Source organism: Callorhinchus milii, unplaced genomic scaffold, assembly GCF_018977255.1.
Source record: "Callorhinchus milii isolate IMCB2004 unplaced genomic scaffold, IMCB_Cmil_1.0 Scaffold1, whole genome shotgun sequence".
Classification (NCBI taxonomy): Eukaryota; Metazoa; Chordata; class Chondrichthyes; order Chimaeriformes; family Callorhinchidae; genus Callorhinchus; species Callorhinchus milii.
In genome coordinates this window covers 42,226,113-42,248,747 of record NW_024704742.1, presented here as the reverse complement: position 1 = coordinate 42,248,747, position 22,635 = coordinate 42,226,113, and the positions used below count along the sequence as shown (strand labels likewise).

General features: G+C 42.3%; 1 protein-coding gene across 3 annotated transcripts in view; it reads right to left on the bottom strand.

Moving 5' to 3' along the window:
* The window catches only part of slit2 (slit homolog 2 (Drosophila)), a 283,375-nt gene that overhangs the window by 49,332 nt on the left and 211,408 nt on the right, over window positions 1–22,635 (bottom strand). The window contains exons 12-19 of one of the 3 annotated variants that reach the window (XM_042340949.1): window positions 18,911–18,982; window positions 13,397–13,540; window positions 11,702–11,865; window positions 11,335–11,358; window positions 8,723–8,740; window positions 7,283–7,433; window positions 5,180–5,254; window positions 1,761–1,904 (exon numbers count right to left, since the gene is read on the bottom strand). In XM_042340949.1, coding sequence (XP_042196883.1) covers window positions 1,761–1,904; window positions 5,180–5,254; window positions 7,283–7,433; window positions 8,723–8,740; window positions 11,335–11,358; window positions 11,702–11,865; window positions 13,397–13,540; window positions 18,911–18,982 — 792 coding nt within the window. The remainder of the gene's footprint in view (window positions 1–1,760; window positions 1,905–5,179; window positions 5,255–7,282; window positions 7,434–8,722; window positions 8,741–11,334; window positions 11,359–11,701; window positions 11,866–13,396; window positions 13,541–18,910; window positions 18,983–22,635) is intronic. The other 2 variants (XM_042340952.1, XM_042340959.1) reach the window with 2 other exon arrangements.

The window sequence follows — 22,635 nt, the reverse complement described above, 5'->3', positions numbered from 1 at the left end:
TTGTCATCCCCTTCTTTTTTCTTGTGTTTCTAACCAAGCAGCATTTCAAAGCTGTTAAAAAAAAATCGGGTTTATTGAGGAACCTGCTGCAGGTGAATGTATTTATAGGAATACGTTGGTTCTGAGCATCATTGGCTTGGATCAAACTGTGAAGTGTGTGGGCCAACATCTGAGAAACTGTTTAATGTGATCTGAATGGGATTTTGATGATGATTGCCCACCCCAGAACAAACTGTCGGCAATTTCTGTGCAATGCCCAATTTCTACAGTCCTGTATACAATCCATCATGGCATGTGTTGACTGTAACAGAATCCCGTTCCTTTACATCCACCAAATGCACAGGAGTTGGATTTTTAATAACAATGAAAATGGAGGGAGGCATTAGCAGTGCTTACTATTTCCGAAGAATTTATTACTGAACAGCCTGCAATTCAGCTTCAGTACTTCCATGGCCCTGCCTTTGAAACCACTTCCAATGAAATATTTTGCTCATTTCATCCCCATGAGAATGTGCAGGAAATAGTTTAGGGGTGAACATTATGTGTGTGAAAATGTTACTGAGTGTAAATGGAAGCAGGATGAAGATTTGGAGTGGTGGATTTCATACAATACAATTTACATTCATATAGGGTCTATCATGTTGGGAGGCCGTCTCAAAGATCTCGACACTGTTTGTTTGGATTCTATGGCTGTTCACAGGCAATGAACATCTTCTTCAGTGCACAGAATCACTGTTGGTACAGATTGGTCTAGGCCAACATCCCACTAAATTCTCACTCAGCCAGTCACACATTGCACGATCCATTTGGAACTCCTCCATGGAATTCAAAGCATTAGGGTGTTTCATCTCAAAGATGCACCATCATCAACATAAATTCCTTGACAAGTTCCTCTCCCTTAAATCTGGCCACACAGTCATTTACTAGATCTGGCTGGAGCACATCAAAGTCTACTGTTGTGCCCTTGCCTTAGCCAGATCAACTTTTTACTATAGAAACCCCGATCTAGAATGTCCAGGTTAAATGACTCCAATGCACTGCTCACTGAGTCCACAGCTTTTCTCTACACAAGCTGTAGACCATTCAGAACTCTGTAGCCCGTGTCCTCTCCCACACCATACTGCGCTAGTCCATCATTCCCATCCTCGCTTAGCTTGAAGAGCTCCCCATTCCTCAATGGATGAAATTCAAGATCCTAATCCTCACAGTCAAATCCCTCCATGGCCTCGCCCCATCCTACCTCTGCAACTTCCTGCAATTATGTTTCCCTGGCTGCTCCCTTCGCTTAGCGAACACCAGTCTGTTTCACATCCTCCACTTTCTCCACCCAAACATCGGTGGCCCCCTCTCTCCACACCTTCAAAACCTCCCTTAAGACCTATCTTTTCGGCCATTCTTTCTGCCACCTCCCCCCTCAGCTCCCAGATGGCTGCATGAAGCACATTGAGAAATCCTTCCGAGATATTTAAAAACTTAGTGCAAATAATCTAAACATTCAGAGAAAAATGATACATAGGGGCTAATGGCAACAATCCAGCCTGAGAACCTTCTCATGGCATCAAGCAAGTCAATAGCCTGAAAAAAACCTCCGGAGAGAGCTCCACAGGTAATGGAAAATCCCATAGTTAGCATTAAACGAACATTTGCTAGCTTCAGCAAATATTGTGTGTTAGAACCCCATAGTGAGAGGTATTGAAGCTCTGGCCCACAGTCCTTCACTCAATGGAAAATTAGAGACACAATTTTACTGTTTTACTCACAGAGTTTTAAGACTATCCAGTCCTTTGAACATTTTGAGATGGACAGTTTCCAGACGGTTGCCAGTCAACAGTACTTCATTAACACCTGTAGCTCCCTCAAAGACCCCCTCCTCGATGTCTGTGATCTTATTATTGCTTAAATTTCTAAAAAGGAACAAGGGAATGGAGGGAAAAATCAGAAAGTTATTACCTGTAATTGAAAGCACACTTGCAAAATCAGGCCTGAATTATATCAACCGCCCACATGTAAGTGTTGGCTCATGTGCAGATGTAAAACAAGCGGCTTAAAGTTAGGAGTGTCAGCAGTATGTAACGCAAGGGTTTTAGAAGGTCCAATTAAAATGTACTAAAGACAATCAGATAACACAATAAATAATATTTACAGTGATGCAGTTCTCCCCCCCAACCCCCATCCATATACAACATGTTCAACCTTATTCCCTGGGACCAAGAGTAAGATTTACTCAGTGTTGTCTGGCTATTATTATTATTATTATTAATAATAATAATCCTTGAATTGGATATAGTGCTTTTCACATTGGGAGGACATCTCAAAGCTCTTCACAGGATTTACAGTACTGTTTCGTGACTCTGTATTTGTAGGTAATATTATCAACCAGTTTGGATACAGCAATATCCCTCAAACAGCCAAGAGGTGAATGACCAATTGAAGTGAATGAATTCTTGCAGTGGAGTCACATAGCTTAGTGGAGCTCGCACTCCTTAGTGGAGCACTCATCTCACAACAGAGGGCCTGTAGTTGATTCCCGTGCAGGGCAAAATGTTGGTAAGTTTCCTAACTCCAAACACCTCTGTTTACCTAGCAGTAAGTAGGAAGTCGGTCGTTGGTGGATTGGTGGATCGCTCTTGTGGGGGTAATAGTGTCTTAAAAAAATTTTTGGTCACTCATTCCACGACTGTTTGTGAGACACTGCTGTGCGTAGCTGGTTGCCGCATTTCACCCACAAAGTATACAATCAATTCACTTTACAGTATACTCTGTGAAGCACTTTGAGACATTTCAAAGACGTGATAAGGCGCTATATTAAATGCAAGGGTTATTATTATTGAATTTAAAGTTAATGAATTATTGAAAGTTCTGGTAATTTAAATACGACCATAAGCCTTGTTTGTTCACATCAGTGGCTAATTCAGGGGAGATACTTTTTACTCTGACATACTCGCAGAAAAGAGAATGCTGCTATTGTTTCATAATACAATATAAACCATAACCCCTCTCTCAGGGATCGATGTGTAAGTGCACTAATGTTATAGTGATGATCCTTATAGAGCAGTCATGTTAATAATAACTCTTGCATTTGCTACAGAGATTTATCATATCTGTGAAACATCTCAAAGTGAATCACAGGTTTTACTGTAAAGTGTAATGACTGTAAAAGTGTATTTGTAAGCAAATGCGGCAGGCAATTTGTACACAGCAATGACCCACAATCAGCTGTGAGGTGAATGACTGATTTTTATCTGGAAGATTTTGGGTCAGAACACCAGGAAAAACTCCCCTCTTTTTCAAATAGTGCCACAGGATCTTTAACGCCCACCTGAACAGGTAAACAGTTGACTTAGTTTAGTGTATCATCTGAAGGACAGCACCTCCAACAATGCAGTGATGCCCCAGCATTGCAATTGAAGTGTCAGCCTAGATTGTAATCCCAGAGTCCCAAATCAGGCTGAAATCTAATAAGCATCTGGGGCTGATGTTAGCTTGTGGCATCCTATCCTTGGGCTGAGAAGGATAGAAGAAAGAAAACTACCAGCTATCCAGTGCTGAGGATGCTAGGTGAGAGCAGGGTGAGCTCAGGTCTGAAACCCCCACCAACATACACCAACACTCACCATCCAGGCTTATTGCATGAAAAATGACCAGCAGTGTGGGGTAGCATTTGCCAATGAAGAGACACTGTGTCTGAAATAACATGTTTACAAAAGGCCATGGAGCCCAAGCTGTGAAGAGGGAAGGTGAAGGGACAGTTAGATTTAACTATGCAGAAACGGGGTAATATGTGGAATAGATTATCCATGAAGGCACACTGGGTCAGCAAATTCTAGAGGGAATAGATAGCTATTTGGCAAAGAAACTGGGAAATTGGAATCACATAAGCAACAGAGGCTTTTTTAAAAAAAACTTAGGGAATGGTAGGATGGACTGCAATGATTTTTTCTGGTCTGTACCTGCAATTAACCCCCACAACCCCATGTTTATTTGATAAATAGGGATCATCTCCCGGGGTTCCCACTGTTGTGAACCATACACTTCCCCATAGCCCCTGAAAACTGAAAATATTGTTATGGAAATGTGATATGAAACTTATAATACAAATTACATTTATATAGCCTGTCAGGAGGATGTCTCAAAGCACTTGACAATGCTGGCTGGGTACCCAAGCTGAGGGAAGGGGGTGATTAGCGGAAAGATAACTGAAAGCGCGGTCCAAGAGCTACATTTAGCGACGTGCCTTGAACAATGGGAGGGAGGAACGTGTCTGAAAAGAGCAGTGAATCAGTGATTTTCTAGTTAAATACCAAACTTCAGTGAAACAACTAATTAATGTAGCAAGCCACTGCATCACAAATGAGTCAGTCAGTACTATTGATAAGTGGACAGTGCTTACATTGATTTACATGCAGTGTATAACAACATTTGGTTAAATGCCACCGTTATTGTCAGACAACATTTACATTTCACTCTTGTTCCCTGTGCTGGCACCTAGTCTATAGTGCTTAATTTCCTAATTAGAGTCCATGGGCTTGCTTTAGTGGATACGGATCAGGGAAAGAGCTGTCAAGACATTTCCCTTGCCCCATGACCTGCTTTTATTGGCTCACTCGGGAAGTGAACTTTAACTTTCAAGCCCTCATACTTTAATAGCACAGCCTCCTGAGAAGTTATTGGTATTTAAATGTTGAAATACAAGTTTCAGACAGGTGGTAACAACAATTGTTAAGTGAATTCTTTTTACCATTCCTCTCAATGAAAGCATCGCCATTTGAAAAAACCCGAGGTACGCATTGGTGCAGCTTCGGATGAAGCCAAAGCAGTGATTTGAGGAGGACGGCAGGATGCTGAATGAGATTACCGCAATTGCTGTAGGGCGATAGTGGCCAGCAGAGCCCTGCTGTGGCGGCAGAAGAAGCCAACTGTCCAAATGAAGGAGTGGGAGATGCCAGTGATCCACTCGCCGAGAGCTGCTTATTTGGCAACAGCTAAGTCCACAGAGGAACAAGCTGCCAACTCCACTCTGCCTCAGCAGCTGTGCCAAAGGCACATTACAGGTCACTTGCTTAATTGTGCATAGCCTTAAATAATGACTTTAGAAAATCTGGCTAACAGAGGTGCATGACACGCAGGAGTTGCTGTAGGCTCAGAAGGAATCGCACCTTGAAGCTCAAGTTGTACTCACATTTTGCGGAGCTGAGGGAGTTTCTTGAAGATCCCAGTGGCTTCCAGCACTGTAAATTCATTGTTGTTGAGGCGCCTGAAGTATTCAAGAGAAAAAAAAAAGAAAAAAAAATTAGGAAACGTCATTCAGAAGAAAGTAGTGTTTTTACTCAGTCAGGCAACCACTGAGATCTCCTACAGCTAGCGTAGTCTTTCTCGCGGTAGCTTTAATGAAGTTCATCTTGAAAAAAAATCACTTCAAAGTATTCTCAGATAATACTGTACTGCGAGAGTGACACTTACAATAATTCTAAATCCACTCAGTTTTATTACTAACGGAAGATACATTCTAAACCAGATGCAGACTTACTGCCTGTGGGTTTGTACCACCATTGAGTGTATCTCTAAATCATACCACCTATACTTATAAACACAGGACTCAACCATGTTGATTGACCATTAACTGAAGGGTCACACGTCTTGTGCTTTCAGAACCAAACTGTTTAACGTTACTGGCAAATGCAAGAATGTGAAACAATCCACTTTGTGAACAAGGGTTGAATCATCACACTGTGATTTAAGGGAGTGAGTTTTATCACATTATCTTTATATTGGAATGTTAGACTGAGTCCTTCTGATATACAGAACTAATACCTTTACTCTGAAACATAGCACTGTTTACTCTACACCTTTACAGATTTCAGAGCTGCTAAATTCGGCAAATTGCTAAATTCAGTCTCAACTTCCATTTTGGTTTTCTGTATTTTCTTAAAAGAACTTACAGAAAACCAGCTACAAAATTAAAACTGTGCTCTGTATCCTTGTTAAAACATGTTGTTTGGATCCATAAAATCATCTCCTGACTTATAGTGAGGTGTGATAGTGGATTTGACTGTTTACGTGCACAATCGGTCGTCACGTAGAGAGAGCGCTGAAAAGAAACAAATAGACAGCTCCCAGGTTGGTTGATCAATGCAATGTCATTTCCTGTTTTTTTGTGTATATGGACAAGTTGCGAAGTAGTGTTAATGGCAATTCTGATGACCTGGAAGTTGGCCGTTTTCGTGAGTGCTTTCGGAGAGCTAAAATGGTTGACTTTGGAGTCAGTAGGGAGTGATTGATACCACTTCCTGTTTTGTGCACGTGCAGCAAAGCAAGAAGTGACCCAGAAGGCGTCTTAATGAATTGGAAGCCGGTTATTTTAGTGTGAAAAGCTGGCTGATGCATAGGAAATGAGAGAGCTGTGGGTACGCTCATGAACAATGCATGGAATCCACAGTGCATCTCCGGTATAAGCCAGTCACACTATAGAGAAGCATACTGTAACAGGACTGCACTGTATTTAAAAAAATTGCCAAATTAGGGATGCTCTAAAATGTTACATAAATCTAGGTTGAATTTCTCCCTCATATGGGTCAACCTCCAGTATTGCCTTATCTAGCAACGTGACATCTCAACCTCGCTCGATATATCAGTTCATAATTATAAACCTTGCGTTTGACTGGTATTTACCGGGACTACAAGTAATATAATAATAATAATAATAATAACCCTTGCATTTGATATAGCGCTTTTCACGTCGGGAGGACGTCCCAAAGCGCTTCACAGAACACACTGTAAAGTGAATTGACTGTATATTTGTGGGCGAACGCGGCAGCCAATTGCGCACAGCAATGTCCCACAAAAGTATGAACTAATGTAGTTAGTGGCTCATACTTCGCGGTTGCTTCACTAATCTTTTGTAACATATGGGTTCAAGGTTCATCTCCAAAGCAGCCAAACAGAAAGAAAACCCACCCAGTTAAACGTGATGAGCTTGTTACTGTCTGAATCAGGTTTTGTAGAGTGATGGACCAGCACACTGTAGGCATCAATGCTTTCTAACAGGAGCCTAAGTGTTTCTCCCCCTGCTTTCTTTTCTGGTCATCATGTGCATCCAACAGCCCTTCTCCCCTGAGTGCATTTGCTTCTTTCAGCTGGAAGGGAAGCTGGGATATTGCCTGTAGCTGTTTTCTAAATGAATTTTAAATTTCTTTGTTTTGTTGCCAAAATGCAGATGAGAGAGAGTGTCTGTTGTGTGTGTGAGTGCATGTGTAAAGAAGCAAGCCCTGCTGTGTTAACTTACAGCTCAGCGGTGTACTGAGGGATGTGGTCAGGGAATTTGGTGAGTCTTTGATTGGAGCAGTCCACAGTGGTTCCTTCACAACGACACTTCTCAGGGCAAGCAAGATCCATGAAGCAATCTCCGCTGAGCTTGGATCTGTAATCCTCTGTGCCTGCAGATGAGTCCAGTCAGAATGCAGATATTATTCAGTAAGCACATTGAAAAAAAAGCCCACACCGTAAGAGAAGTGGAAATGTACAAGGGAATTGAACAAAATGTCAGGGCAGGAGAATCTCAGGGTGAACTTTAATTAAAACCACACAGATAGCAAAACTTCAAGACCTAAGCACCTAGATCTTGAACTTTATGACAAAGGTAAAGCCAGGGTCTGGAAGAGTAGAGGTAACATTTACAATCTGACCTTTCAATGCAGACACCTTCTAATGCAACTGTCTACTACAAAGCTAGCAATCTTCCCACTCTCCTGTAACCAGTGCAATCATGTGTTACTAAGCCTTATCTAATTCAATTTACTGCTCCCACCTGAGCCATTCTTTTGAATCAGTGACTGGAATTCAAAGCGACTGAACACTTCCAACCCTGTGTCAGTGCCTCTCCTTTCTATAACGGCATCTGGTAAACTCATTGCATTCATCCCCCTCACCTGCCTTTCCACTCCATACCTCGTCTATCATTTTTATCCATTGTTTTTTTATTGGAGAAATTCAATCAGCTGTGACCTCAATACAGATGCAATAAAACAGTTCCTGGCTCTAACGTCTTCCACCTGCAATACTACCATCCCAAGTCTTGGTGGCCTTTGACAGGCTCGCTCTAAATATATCTACTGAATTTGCTGTAGATGAGAGCATGCTGTAGAAGGCTACGTGACGTTCCATGGTGCTTGACAGAACCATGTTTTATTCGTACCTTGCAACCACATGGTTAGATCAAGCACAACGAAAAATCCCGCTGAGTCCCAGAACCGCATCAGCTAGGCCAGGTAAAAGTGTGAGGGGAAATATTACGGGAAAGAAGGCACAGCATTTAAATGGTAGAGGGTGTAGCATTAGGGGTCAAGGGTACTAAAGCACTGGTATTCACAGCCAAAACATTGCTTTTCAGACTCAGTAACAATGGACAGTGTAACAGCTACTGAGAATGTACCCTACACACAAGCAGTAAACATGCCTAAATGAAAGAGAAGTTCTTTCTAAGATCAAGTGCCCCAGCTTGGTGCTTGGTATCACTGCTAACAAAACAGGGAGAGGTCACGTGAATGGTACTGGGGTGGGTAGGGGTACTGTTACTGAGGCTTGGATGATTTGTTGAGAACTGCCAGGAGAAGAGGTGAGGAATGATGGGTGAAGGATCAAGCTCAGTACATATAGGGGAAAAACAACTGGAGGGAAAGAGAAATCAGTGCCAGAGGTGGGGAATAAAGATCTCAGTTGTACTTACAGCCAAAATGGTGAATTCCTGCAAAAAGTAAAGTGCAGAAGGGACAGAGAGAGAGGAAGATAGAGAAAAAGAAAGAGAAAGCGATTGCATTTATAGTCAGGAAAGCAAAGAAGCCAATCCAAACTTGTGTTAAGATTCTTGCAGGGCAGCAGTTGTCAATTTGGCTGAATAGAAGAGATCCTTGGCTCAAATAACTTTCACTAGGAAGCACTTAGACAATGCAATACTGCACTAACCTGGATCCGACCCCACCTGTGTACAGTACGATTGTGAAGATGCACTGAACACTGGGCAACACTTGTCTGTCAGGCAAGGTTCTTGACAACTCCCAGCGACAAGTTACAGAGTGCCAGGCAAGTGTTCCCTGCTGGTGTGGGATATCTGGGAATAAACCCTTAATTATTGCCTGATCTATAACCCTAAAGGCACTGGACTGTGGCACCACTTTCAAGAACCTTACATTGTACATGAGCAATGGGTGTTTACAGCTAATGATGGTAAACACAAGGGAGGCCACTTCATGGATTTTGTACCAAAGCACATCAAAAGAGCTTCAGTATTCACTCGGACTGCCTCTGGCTATAAAAAAAATGCCTGCAGCCTGCTGTTGGACACGTTAAATATTTCATTCACTTGACATATTTGTCAAATACTCTGGGAAACCAAGGCTTAAAACTTGAAAAACAGTCAAAACAGTTCCTGCAATCAATCTCGACCGTACTTAGGGATTTACTCTTAGTGCAGCTCCACTCTGTGTTAGGTCAGAATATGCTCATTCTGCATTCATACCGGCACACAAGCATATTAGTGATATGCACTACTCATATTCACACAACACACACACCACACATCATCGTTTATTAATGGACATGAAGATTAGCTGGTCTATTCAGATCAAATTGTCTGCTGGGAACAATCTAATCTTCATTAGCTAGAGCAGTAACAGAATTACACTTCACTAGCACAGCTACACTGTTGCCAAAAATATGAAGATGGATCATTTTCATACACCCCAACCTCCCCCCACCAACCCCCTGCAATGTTTAAAAAATTCTTTAAAGGTGGAACTTTTTGGCAACCATTCATCTTTTGAATCAGTTTTTGGAATTCAAAGTGACTGAATACTCCCAGCCCTGGTCAGTGCCTCTTCTTTCTGTAACAACGCATCTGGTAAACTCCTATCACAGTAGGGATGAGAAAGCCCTCCTCAGGAAAACAGAAGCGATTCTGCCATTTTGTCACCAGAAAATGAGCCTCAAAGGTTGTGTAGGTTTTGTAAATAGGGGTATAGAATACAAAAGCAAAGAGGTAATGCTAAATGGATAGAAATTATTAGTTAGAGAACAGTAAGAATATTGCGTGCAGTATTGGTCAACCAACTTTAGGAAGGATGTCAAGGAAATAGAGGAGTTGATAAAAGAGAGACTAGAGGAACTGGGACTTTTTCTGTTGGAATAACGATGGTTGAGAGGTGATCTGATAGAGGTCATTATAATTCTGATGGATTTTGATCGGCAGAAATTATTTCCACTGGACAGGGAGTCAGTGACAAGAGGGCATCAATTTAAGATAGTTAGCAAATGAGCGAATGGGGAGGTTAGGAGATTTTTTTTCACATACAGAGAAGTTAGGATATGGAACACCCTACCGGGATTGGGGATTGAGGAAAAATCCAGATTGGCTTTCAAAAGGGAACTAGATAAATATGTAAAAGGAGTCAATTACAGAAGTATGGGGGAAAAGTAAGTAAATGGGACTGAAAGGATTGCTCTTGAAGTAGCCAGCACAGACACAATGGGCCAAACGGCCTTCTTCTATCTTGTCAATTTCTATGAAATTATAATTCTACGGTGACAGGTTGATTCACTAAAGGGCAAGTTTCCAATCTCAGCCTGTAGAAGGAAAAAGCAGAGGCGAACGTGGAGATGCAAAGGGCAGATAACTAGCAGTGCAATCAAGTGTCTGGTTCAGAGAACCATAGCAGAGGCCTCAGAGCAGGTCAGAGGATTGAAGAGATTGGGCGAGCATGAATTTCTACCTGTTTTCAGGGCTGCAAACCCTTATTTCAATTTGCCCACCACTACATATTTGTGTGTTTCAAACCCACAGGATTGTTCAAGCATCAAACTGACTTGTTGCAACTATCGCAGGGCCAGTAGCTCCCCTTGCCCTTTCCGAACCACTAGAGAGGAAAACTGTGAACCAAGGGCAGCACCTGCTCTTTCTTCCAGTTTCAAATATTGGTATTCCCACATCTGTGTGTATGTGTACATACATGTGTGTAATATACATGAAAGTTCCCCAGTCAAACAAAGAAGACTGGGGAACACATCAATATTAAAAAAAAGTCCCTAGGTGGGGGAGTGTCAAGAAAGTAAAATGAGAATAAAAGGAACCCCATCATATTGGCAACTGTATAGCAGGCTTAGGAAGCATGGAGACTTAAGGATTTGGCTAGGTAGCTAAAAGAGCACATGCAACAGATTCAGCTACTGGAAGACTAAGCAAGGGACCGTCTAAAGGGAGATTCACTGCACAACTACAGCATGCAACACTCCACTAAAGCCTAAGGGAAATCCATAGCTCATCAGCCCCACTGCAGGAAAACCTACCTGGAATGAAATACTGTTCTTTCGCTATAAACACAACAAAAGAGAGAAAGACAGAAGAGATGCACCTGAATGTTAGCGGCCAGAAAAAAAGAAACAATTTACTTTGTATTAAATCCACAGATTACTCCATTATTGTCTTGTCAACAGCAGCAAAATAAAAGGCAAAGTCAAATTGAACTTGACTGACCTACTATGGTTAGCACGGAGTCAGAAACAAAGGGGAAAAGCTGCTGAGAACCTTAATAATTCAACAGCAAAACAGACACATTTTCAGAATCCACGTGAGATCAGCAGCATGCCAAGAGAGCTCTTTTTTTAAAAAAAAACACACATTTCTAGAATAACGAAGTTGCCGGAATTCAATTACCTGAGCAGCGGAACTTCTTGCTTTTGATCTGCCCGATCCTCTTGTTTGCCAGGCGGCGAGGGCTGGTGCAGCGGGCACCACTGGTTTCAATGGGGTTTGCGTGCAGGTAGTCGGCAAGCCACTTCAAGTGGCAGTCACAAATGAACGGATTCTGCGCCAAATGCCTTTTGAGAGGAATAGAAGCAAATAAAGTAGACACAGGGTCAAGTCAACCAGGAACATAAGGCGCACGCTGGAACAAATATGAAACAGCAGTGCTGGGGGCTCCTGAAAGGAAACCGGTGTAACTCACTGGGAACGGGTGGATCTGGGCAATGTTGACGATTGCTATTTGCAGCTGACATGCATTTATTGGGAGTCTGATGAAACATTAAGAATCTACAATGTGCAAGTTGGCAACGGACCCAGTAACTGTGAGTGTCCACTTTGAAACGGCCAATCCCCCAGGTTGACGAGCCATGGCAAGACGACAATGCTTGAATTATTTAATGCAAGCTCTGGCTGGAAGAGCATTTGCTTATCAGATACACTGATGCAGCAGGTTTCAGAGCACTGCTGGTAACTATGGGAAATGAGCCTTTTAACAAGTGACTTTACGAAACTGAAGGAAATCCGATAATGCGCTCAGTGTGGAGGAGTGGTGTTATGTCTCGGGATGTATGCATTTAATTTGTAGTTATTCATTCTTAAAATAATGTCATTTGATCAAACACTAGGACCTCGGCAAAGTGCAGACCTGAAGGGTCAAATGGTCTCCTGTGCTGTAAATTGCTATAAAAGACATAAGCGATGTTAAGAGTCGATGAAAGGCCATTTAGCCACTAACACTCATTCTTCTACTAATATAGCTCACCAAATACAGCATCCAGCTTCAGTTTTAATGTCTTTAATGTTTTTGAGACTCCAATCCCATCTGGCTGTATGTTCCAAACATCCATCACTGAGTCTAAACTTATTTTCTTAGGCCTAGCTGAACGCATCTTGCGCCAATTAAATGTATCTCTGTGCTCCATTACAATTGAGTCAGGATGTGGGTCTCCACTCGCAATGATTCACACTATGCTATTCATGAACAGCGACTTGCTCCCATGGCTGCTCATGAACCTCATTACTGGATGGCGCAAGAGCTGTCTTGCTTGGAGTGCTGAATGAGACACAGTGACATGGCCCAGGGAAATTCAATTCAATTATATTTCCTCCAGTTTTCTTCCATCCCTCTTCAGGAGGAGTGAGTACATTTAAATCCAATAATACAATTTATATAATGCCTTTCCTGTCAGGAGTATGTCTCAACGCCTTTGACACTGCTGGCTGAGCACTTGACTTAGGTTGTGAGCCAAAGGAGGTGAGGAGGGGAAAAATAACAAGAAGTGCTGTCAAAGATATATGTCTTGACTCAAGATGGGGAGTGACTGAAGCTGCAGTACGGTTCCACTTGCAATGGCCACCTTCCTGTCCCAAATCACATGTGAACATGGAATATCAACAGTCTGTCCAGTCCAACCATGGAAGGAAATCAAAGCACAGGTTATCCTTCTGAGTCCACCCAAGGCAACTTTCTAGCAACAGCCACTGGAGAGCGATGTTCAACAAGAATGTTGGCTGGTATCCCCCTCCCTAACCCAGACCCTAAACGTAAGTAAATTGAAAAACAAATTAGCATCATTCACTTCATGAATAACCGAGAATACATACAGAGTCTGGATGGCTCGCAGAGGGGCAAAGGTTCCTTTGGCAATAGTTTGTAACTTGTTGTCATACAGAGAGAGAAGGTTCAGGTTATGGAGATCCTGAAAGGCATCCACACGCAGGCAGTTTATTTTATTGGCATTCAGCAACCTGTCAGGAAAAAAAGGTACCTGTCACTAAACATACAACCTCAGTACAAAACTATAAGATGTTTTGGTTTGCAAAATCTCACTTAAGACAGCCATAAAGTTTGTTGCCAAGGAGAGAGTTTAACTCCTTTGCAGGTGGAAGTGCTTTGCCTGTTCCTGCTGCTCTTTGACATCCTGTTATTTTTCTGCCTGAAATGTATATTCTTAAAACCCTCTGGCTTTGTTCCTACAGAACTGCCTTTTATTTCCTTCTCCATGGTCACTGCCAATGGAGCTCCATGTCTGGCCAACATTTAACTGGGACCTCCCTCTTACTAGAACATGCTGTTTCAACAAAATACTCCACCTGCTGGTCTGGCTGTAAAATGGCAAAAGCGTATTGCAAATGGTTTACAGCAAAAAAAACTTGCATTTATATAGCTCCCTTCAAATGGGGTAGAGTCTTGAGTGCTGAAACCAAGGGAGTGTGTGATAGGCACCCTTAGGCTCAGTCTGCACTGATACCCCTCGATTACCTTCCTGTACAGGCTGTAGGTCACCTAAACTCTTTAAAATGTCCATTATCTCATTATTTCGGATCAGATTCTCATCTGTCTTTTCAACTGGACATTAAGGATCCCATTACACTATTCAAAAGGGAGAGAAGGCAATTTCTCTTGGTGTCCAGACCAACAACCCTCCCAATAAAATTGGTCATTCACTTCATGGCTATTTGTGGGATGTTGCTGTGTGCAAGTGTGCAAATTGGCTGCTACAACTGCCAATAAAATAATAATAATAATCCTTGCATTTGATATAGCACTTTTCACATCTTCTAGACGTCTCAAAGCTCTTCACAGAATATACTGTCAAGTGAATTGACTGTATATTTGTGAGCGAAACGCGGCAGCCAATTGCGCACAGCAGTGTCCCACACAGTCGTGGATTGAAAATTACCAATTTATTATTGTTTTGTTTTGGAGGGATTATTATTAGGCGTGTGGAGTAAGGAAACTTGCCCAAAGTTTCGCCCTGCCTGGAATTGAACCCAGGTTTCTCGCTTGCAAGGCGAGTGCTCTAACCACTGAGCTACAGGACTCCACACAGTTACTACACTTTGCAGCAAATACTTTGACATGTCCTCCTGAGATGAAAGGCGCTATATCAAATGGAAGAGTATCATCATTCTGTTTGATCTAAATTGATACAGAAAAAGATCTATGTCATACAGTGACAATTCCAGACTAATATGAACTAAGAAGACACGTTAGGCAAGCAAGCTCCAGCACTCATACAGCTAAGATAATTGAACAGATAGTCTGCAAATTAAAATTGCATTTTGAAGAGAAAGCACTCTGTTACTCCTCACTGAGTGACATAAGTCGTGGTGCTGGTCTCATGGTACTAACTGCATAAATGGATTAACTGCATAAAACCATTCATGTAGTTAATACCAACTGAAATGTCACTGGAGTCTATCAGTGCTCCCCAATAATGAGGGTTGAATTGAAGTCACAAAGCTAATTTAATGGGAGTTACAATATGCAAATCAAACCCATGTGCTGCTCGTTTCTTATGGTCCTCACATGATTTATTCAGTGAGTGACTTCAGGAGTTCCAGGGAACATACTCTCAGCATGACGTTCTCATTTTCTCTTTACCAGCAAATCCGTGCATACTGTTCCTCAAACCACATATTACCCAGGATTTCTAAATCAGACATCCTCTAGGATGCATCTATTGCTTTCCCCCACCCCCATCCTGTGTGAGAACTGTTGCCTGCAAAAAAATCTTTTCTATAGCATAGAAAATTTGTTTTTGGCCTTTTGGCTAGGATCCAGGCTGGGATGAGCACTGGCTTAACAATCTGATCTGACGTGAAGACCATGTCCTGTTCCTTTGGGAGGCAGATGGAGTAAGGAATATGAGAAATGTTTCCTATACAAAATGTTCTCTAGAGGTTAACAAAATCCACCCTCGTGCTAACTCCCCAACATTTATCTTTCCCCCACAATAAATAATCAAATCTTTTTGAAGTAGCATCTTGAGCTCAGTTTATTTTCCCTCAAACTGATAGATGCGCTGATAGATTGCCGACTTATTTATAATCTCCAGGTAATACTAGCTCATCTCAGATCATGCCCGGGAAATCCCAGTGAAAAGCACGGCAGCCAAAGCGTTTTACTGGCAGTCTGCATCAAAACTACAAATAGCCCTCTGCACGAATGAGCCATTTCAGGAGAACGGATTTGGAAAAGGTATCCGAGTGTTCTGAATTTCACTGCAATTTTTTTTGCAAACAAAAGGGAATAGCAGGAGCTGCTTGCACAGACGAGCTGCCTGCAGGGCTTCATATTCTCCTGTGGGAAGGCTTGTTTGGCATCTCTTTGTGGGAGAACAATTCGCTAATGGGGCCACCACATCTGTAGTAAATCATTCACTCCATGCACAACACCTGGTCATTCCAATCCTCAGGACTTGCTAAACTGAGGTGCACTGCAGATCAGAATGGCCTCTGCTGACTGGCATTCTCTAAGATTCAACAGAGCCCAATAATCTTTTAATGCTTTAAACAGAACGGGTTTTAAAATTCGCTCAGAATTTTACGTATCGTTTAATTGCCTCCAAATCTTTTTATTATAATTTAAACTTCCCTACTCTTCCCCCAACTTCCCTGCCACCTCAGTTAGCAACATCCCTGCTGCCGTGAAACTGAGCCTCAGAGAGTCCCAGGATTGATCTCCCATTTGTCTGGGTTAGTTGATCTCAGCCAAGACAGTAATAGGGACATTATAGTTGCTGTCAGCAACCCTAGGCTTAAAGAGGGATAAAATCAGCTAGGGTTCTTGCTCCTGATGCAGTGGAAAGTGCATAGACTGTATATGTTGGCATTAGATGAAGACAGCACTGTGATGCTTCCTGGCTGAATTCTGCTAACATTCACTATCTGGCTAATTTATGTGGTAGTGTCAGACCCTATGTAAAGCTTGCATTAAATGTAAATTTTAGACTGCTGGATTAAGAGTCTTGCTATAGAACAGTGGTGGCCAACCTTTTTGGTCGGCCAAACAAATACATTTTTCTTTATTGAATTTTTCCTCATTTATGGTCGGGTATCATGACTTGGGAGCTACTGAAAACAAGGTATTGATTTGGCATGGACTTCTCTGGGCTGTTGTGGGTGTTCAGCGGGCCACTTCTTAACGCCACAAAAGTGTTCCTTTGAGCTACTCCATTACACTGAGATGTGTGCTTTCTAAGCTTCATTCCTGCCACACATCACTGGCTTCACACATTCATAGAGAGTGCCTGCCTGGCACTATATACTGCAAATCAGCCAAATGAATGGTACTGTCTCAGCTCATTTCTCCATGCAAGTGGAGGAGCCAGTAATTCCCAGATAATCTGTCGTAGAATGCCACTGCCCTTTAATAATGCTGCAAACACATCCTATTTTCTTTCCAGTCAGGCCCAGCTTCTGATCCATCTTCATTCCTGCTGCTTGCTTTGACAGTGTGTGATAAACATATCAACATTGTTCACACATGGCAGAGTCCAAACTAAGACATCCAGCAGGGACGAGGTCAGCAAATATGACAGCTTCCACAACAGGCTCACCCACCATAAGAGACACAGAGAATGAGAGTGCGGATTCCATAAATTCTCCACGCTCACTTTGTCTGTACTGTACAAATCCAGTGGAAACAAAAGTGCTATAACCCCAAACCAACATGCCCAACAGGACACACCCATTGTTCTGTAGGCTTCTGGTGCAAACCCTCTCCTTCCTTTCGGGTAAGGGGTACGTTTCCGGTGGTCTGATTCCCAAGCCCGTATTTCCCTGAAAGCTTAATCAATAATGTTTCCGCCGAGAGAGGCTCACCCGACACAAGAGACAAAGCATTTCATAGCATTTAATTAGCATGAAATGACTGAGTTAAAAGAACATATTTAATCTATACTGGATTTGGAGGGCTTTGATGTTTAACAAGTATAATAATACTTACATTTCACACAGCATTTTATCAGACAGAAAATCTCAAAGGGCTCCACAGAATCAATTCCTTTGAAGTGTAGTGACTGATGTTGTGTAAAAAATCATGGCATCTGATCTGGAACAGCAACATTCCACTAACAGAAAGTAATAAGATTTTGGGGGCTGAATTTGTCTGGATATTGTGAGATCTCCCTTTTTATTCCAATTACTGTAGGGACAACTGGTCTTTAATGTCCATATGAACAGACAAACAGGATCTTAAATTAACATCTCATCCAAAGGATAGGCACTTTCAACAATATATTGGCACTTCCTGCATTGGAATCGTATGGATTCTGACCTCAAGTCTGAGTATGGGACTCTAACTCACAACCATCCATACACTGGATTTGGATTGAATTGCAGTGCATTAGTGAACAACAACAACTTACACTTATATAGTGCCCTCCACACAGGGTAGCATCTCAGAGCGCTTAACAGTGGGATGGGGGGGAAGAAGGTGGCCGTAAGCATGGTCTAAGAGGAAGATTTTTAGGCAGGACTTGAAAAAGAGAAGAGAAGGGGCAAGGCGGAGGGATTGAGGGAGAGTGTTTCAGAGTTTTGGGGTATAGTGGCTGAAAGCACCTCCTCCGATGGTGGGGCGTGTGGTGCATTGGGGAGTGAGGAGATCGGGGAGGTGCCAAAGAGTGAAGGGATTTGAACACGGGTTCAATAAACACATATGCACTAAATCAACAGTCAGTCAAGTATAGACACACCTAGTCACAACCCAATCAGGTACATCCAGTTTCTCACTGATCACATATAAGCAAAGTGCAGAAAAATAGCTGACTCCCAGGTTTTTGAGTCACTGCAGATGTCACTTCAAACTACTGAGCAGGTGTAATGTGACTTATTGTGCTTCCTGCACAGTGCACAAGAAGTGACATGGATAACTAACTGTTTCTTCCTATGCACACAGCCAGGGGTAAGAGCTAGGGGAAAGGCTGAATCCATCCTGATTGAATTTAGAACTGAAACACTGCACGTCCCTAGTCTGTGCTGATCACATTAGGATTGTATTTTACATGTTGGAGATTGCCCCATCTGCTCCAACTAGGCCCAGCTGCTCTTTACTTCTAAACTCTGTCTAATATTATTCATGGGTATTGCACTATCTGCAGTGCTGAGCCTGCAGGCCAAGATTGAAGCCAGGAGAGCAATTCATCCCTTTCATGATGAAAACCACACAGCTATTTGCACATACAAAATGTACATGTACAGGGCTAGATGGATTTCCTTTGCACAATTATCCCTATGCCTTAAGTCCAAATTTGTGAAGGTGCAGCTAGTATCAGGTGCCTGGTGATGTTCTTTCTCAACCTAATGTTGAAGAGTTAGAAAATGCACACTTACAGCAACTGCAGAGAGAAGAGACCCTCGAACAAGCCTTTGGGCAGCTCTGTGATTTTGTTCCCATACAACACACTGCGAAAAGAAAGCAGAACAACACAGTCAGCAGACAAATGGAAAAAACATTCACACAGGATCAGCTTCTTTTCTACAAACACAATGCACACTTGCAACTTATTAATTCTAAATGTTTTATAATTTTAATGTTTTCTGATCAATTGTGTATCTGACACAAACAGAAATCCATTGCAGTGTTTGAGAATATCCAATCCAGACTGAGAGCTCCACAAATCCATGGAAATTTCCCTTTGCCTGGAATGGAGTGCTCATTCTTTCCCTGGAGGGAAGTTTATCTTATCCTAGAAAGCATTCAACACAGGTTGGCAAGGCTTGTGGACTCCAGAGTGTGTGCTAGGGTACTGGTAGAGTTTAACCAGCTAAAAACATGTAGCTTGCTATTGATTGCAAGCTTCCTGCTGCTGTTCAGCTTGGACAATCCTACCCGTTAGGGATTTGTCTTGCAGAGTTAACAGGAGCTGACTGGGAAGAGTCCCTGTCCCTGGTGACTGGTCTGCCCCTCCAATTACTGATGATGAGCCAGGCAAGCTGGTCTTTCATCAACAGTGCCTTGGAGTACTACGAATTCAACTGGCTCAGAAATCAGACTCCTAAGATTTCTGATCGCATTATAAGCCCTTAACAAAATAATTCCTAGAGTTAGTGATCAGTGCGTAATGGGGCTAAAATTGTCTCTTGCAAATGAAGCATCATAGCCCAGTCAACTATGCATTTCACAGAAAATAGTCCTAGCTGTAATAAATAACATTTTAGTCCCTAAGAATATTCATGTCTATTCTGCAGTTTTAATGAAGAATAGATTCATACAGTCCAGTAGCCTCCCAGTCTACCTGTACTGAGTTAAATGATTTCAGCTGAAAAAGTAGCATATGGGATTGATAGCTTGTCTCAATGCCTCTGGGTTAAAAAGTGGGAAACATCTACGCAAGGTTCCTGCTCCTGACTGTGCACAACAACACTTGCTGAAGGTGCGGTGTGTGTGCGTGTGTGAATGCGCGCATGTGTGTGTGTGCACGCCTGGTGAGGACAAGGTCAAGTTCAGTTGTGATGCGATCCACGCTCCAATAGTCTGCCCAAACTCCCTGTGTGAACAAAGGGCACTTGCTTGACTGAGGTGCCTGGTGTGTGTGTGTGTCCCAGTGGAGGTCAGGAGAGGAAAAAAATTAAAAGCAAAAAATAACTCTGCCTGCGTGTAAACCAAATAAATAATAATAATCCTTGCATTTGATACAGCGGTTTTGATATCATGTTGTTGAGAAGTCTCAAAGCACTTCACAGAAGAAACTGTAAAATGGATTGACTGTTTATTTTGTTTTGACAGAATAGTTTTGTTGAAATCATCCTGAAAGTTCCTGGGATTCGGGGTGGATGTTCAATACTAATTCGCTCACTGAGAACTAGATAGTCTCCCTTGTGTCAAGCAGTGAGCTTCGGAACCCAGTTAATTGGAAGACGTAGGGTAAGTAAGCAGAAACCTACACACTTTGGCACTTCTCTCAAAAACAAACAGTGGTTTGCACAGCCTGTCCGATATGTGTTGGGAATATTGTTTCCAATTACAGCCAATGAATAATGAACAAAAATAAATAGTGTTACCGAAGGCAGCATTGATTCCCTCGGGTTGTTCATGCTTTTCTTTCTGTGTGTGTCAATGACATTAACATTCACAGAACATCAAAGTGTCCGTTTGTAGTCCCCTGTGAGACTTCAGTAAAGGAAACAGAGGCAACACAGACTGCATCCGCCACAGCCCCGTCTCATTAATGCGATTTCATCAGTAATGTCTATGAAAACAATCCTGGACTACTAGCAGTACCACTCTACTTTAAAATGTAGTAAGTAAACATTTTTGTTTTTTAATATGAAAACCACATGTCTTTAGGGAACTTGGAATCAGCGTTTTTTGTCCATTGTGGAGCTTTCAGTGTTGAAACCCATCAGAAGTTGAGCCAAGGCTCTCTGTGGCCCGTGGTAGGTCTGCATTCTCAATGATGAAAGCATAATGGCCCATCAGCTGAACACAGCTAGTCATGCAGAAAAGGGTTCAAAGGAGTGTGGGATAGCGATGGGTAGCATTCATACTGGTCACATTTCTGTAAATATTCCAGGTAGGGCACAGAAAAGAAAGCAGTGCAGGGTTACGAGCAAAGGAAAACAGGAACAGGAGGAGGCCATTCGGCTCATTGAGACTGTTCCACTAGTTTAATAGATTTTAGCAGATCTTTTAATCCCATTGCCCTGCCCTTTTGCTATATCCCTTTATACCTCTACTACTCAAGTATCTGTCTATCTCTCTTTGAAATATCCCTATTAACTTTGATATATCCTGCTTGGAATGTGCCAAACATGCTCATTATGCATCTATAATCCAGCATCAGAATAACCTACATTTAAACCTACATTCAGAACCATAAGGTTTCAAAACAAAATATTTCCCAGTGTCCTGGACAATGCTGAGGGGGAAGAAATTGAATGATCTTTCCAGTTAAAGTGGCTTTATTGGACCAGATTGACAGAGTGTAGCTATTATGGAAAATAGTTAATACATAAAGGTCTTGATGAGCAGACTGTAGCTCTGAGAACACTGCAGAGGGAGCTGCAGAGTGAGACACCTCAATACACTTATCAGTATCCCATCCTCAAGGTAAGATCCATCAAGCTGTACTACCAGATAAGGGCAAACATGGACACGCACCATTATTTCACTGAAAGGACTTCACAGGATCACAAGATTAGTTTGGTTGAAGAAAGCCTTTCAGCCCATCTCATCCTTACAGAATACCTTCCAGCCTCCCATCACAGTTTCAAATTAGTTCAAATGCAGTATTTTGTTACATTCTGTGAACAGTGTTCATCTGGTTAGTCTGGCTCCATCAACTCGAATCTCTCCCAGCTGTCCCTCAAATAATGCTTATGTTTGTTTTGCAGTGGTCTTAAAAGTTTTCACAAGATTTTCAACCAGTTCTTTAGTCCAACAGCTGTTCATGTTAGTTCAGCGTGCTTTTCTATCGTGTAAATGACGTTCGATTCTGCAGAGCATGTTGTTAGCAAGGGCAAAGGAGCAGGTTAAAGGAGCCCTGAGTGTCTACACTGGCGGAAATGGATAGACAACAATTGTTAAAAGTTCAGTCCAACTTAAACAAAAGCTTATTGACAGTTGCCAGATTGGGACATGAGTGTCAGGGATGAGCTAGCTGCCTGTCCACAGATGTGCAAACAACCTTGGAGGGTGATGTGGTGCAAGACGCTACCCGTGTGAAGGGCTCTATATAAATGCAAGATGTTAGTGCTGGTGCCTTGAACCTGCTCTGCAACAATGAACTAGGTTCCTGTCTGCAACACTCTCACAAATAAGTTTGATATCTGAGCCAGCGAGCCCAGGGTTTGGCACTTTCTCCCACACTGGAGGGGGGGGGGGCAGGGAATAATGGTAAGAATCAAAATAGCTGTTCTATGCTACAAGCTATTAGCCTTATTGAGAATATCAATGCGGTGGTCTGGGCACAGACCAATAGGATATATAACACTGTGAGGGGAGTTAGAAAGAGAGATGGAGAGAGAAAAAGAGAGATTTATAAAGAGGAAATAAAAATCATACTCTAGTGGACTGCCACCAGATTTTTTTTCATGTGAGCATGTGCAACAATATC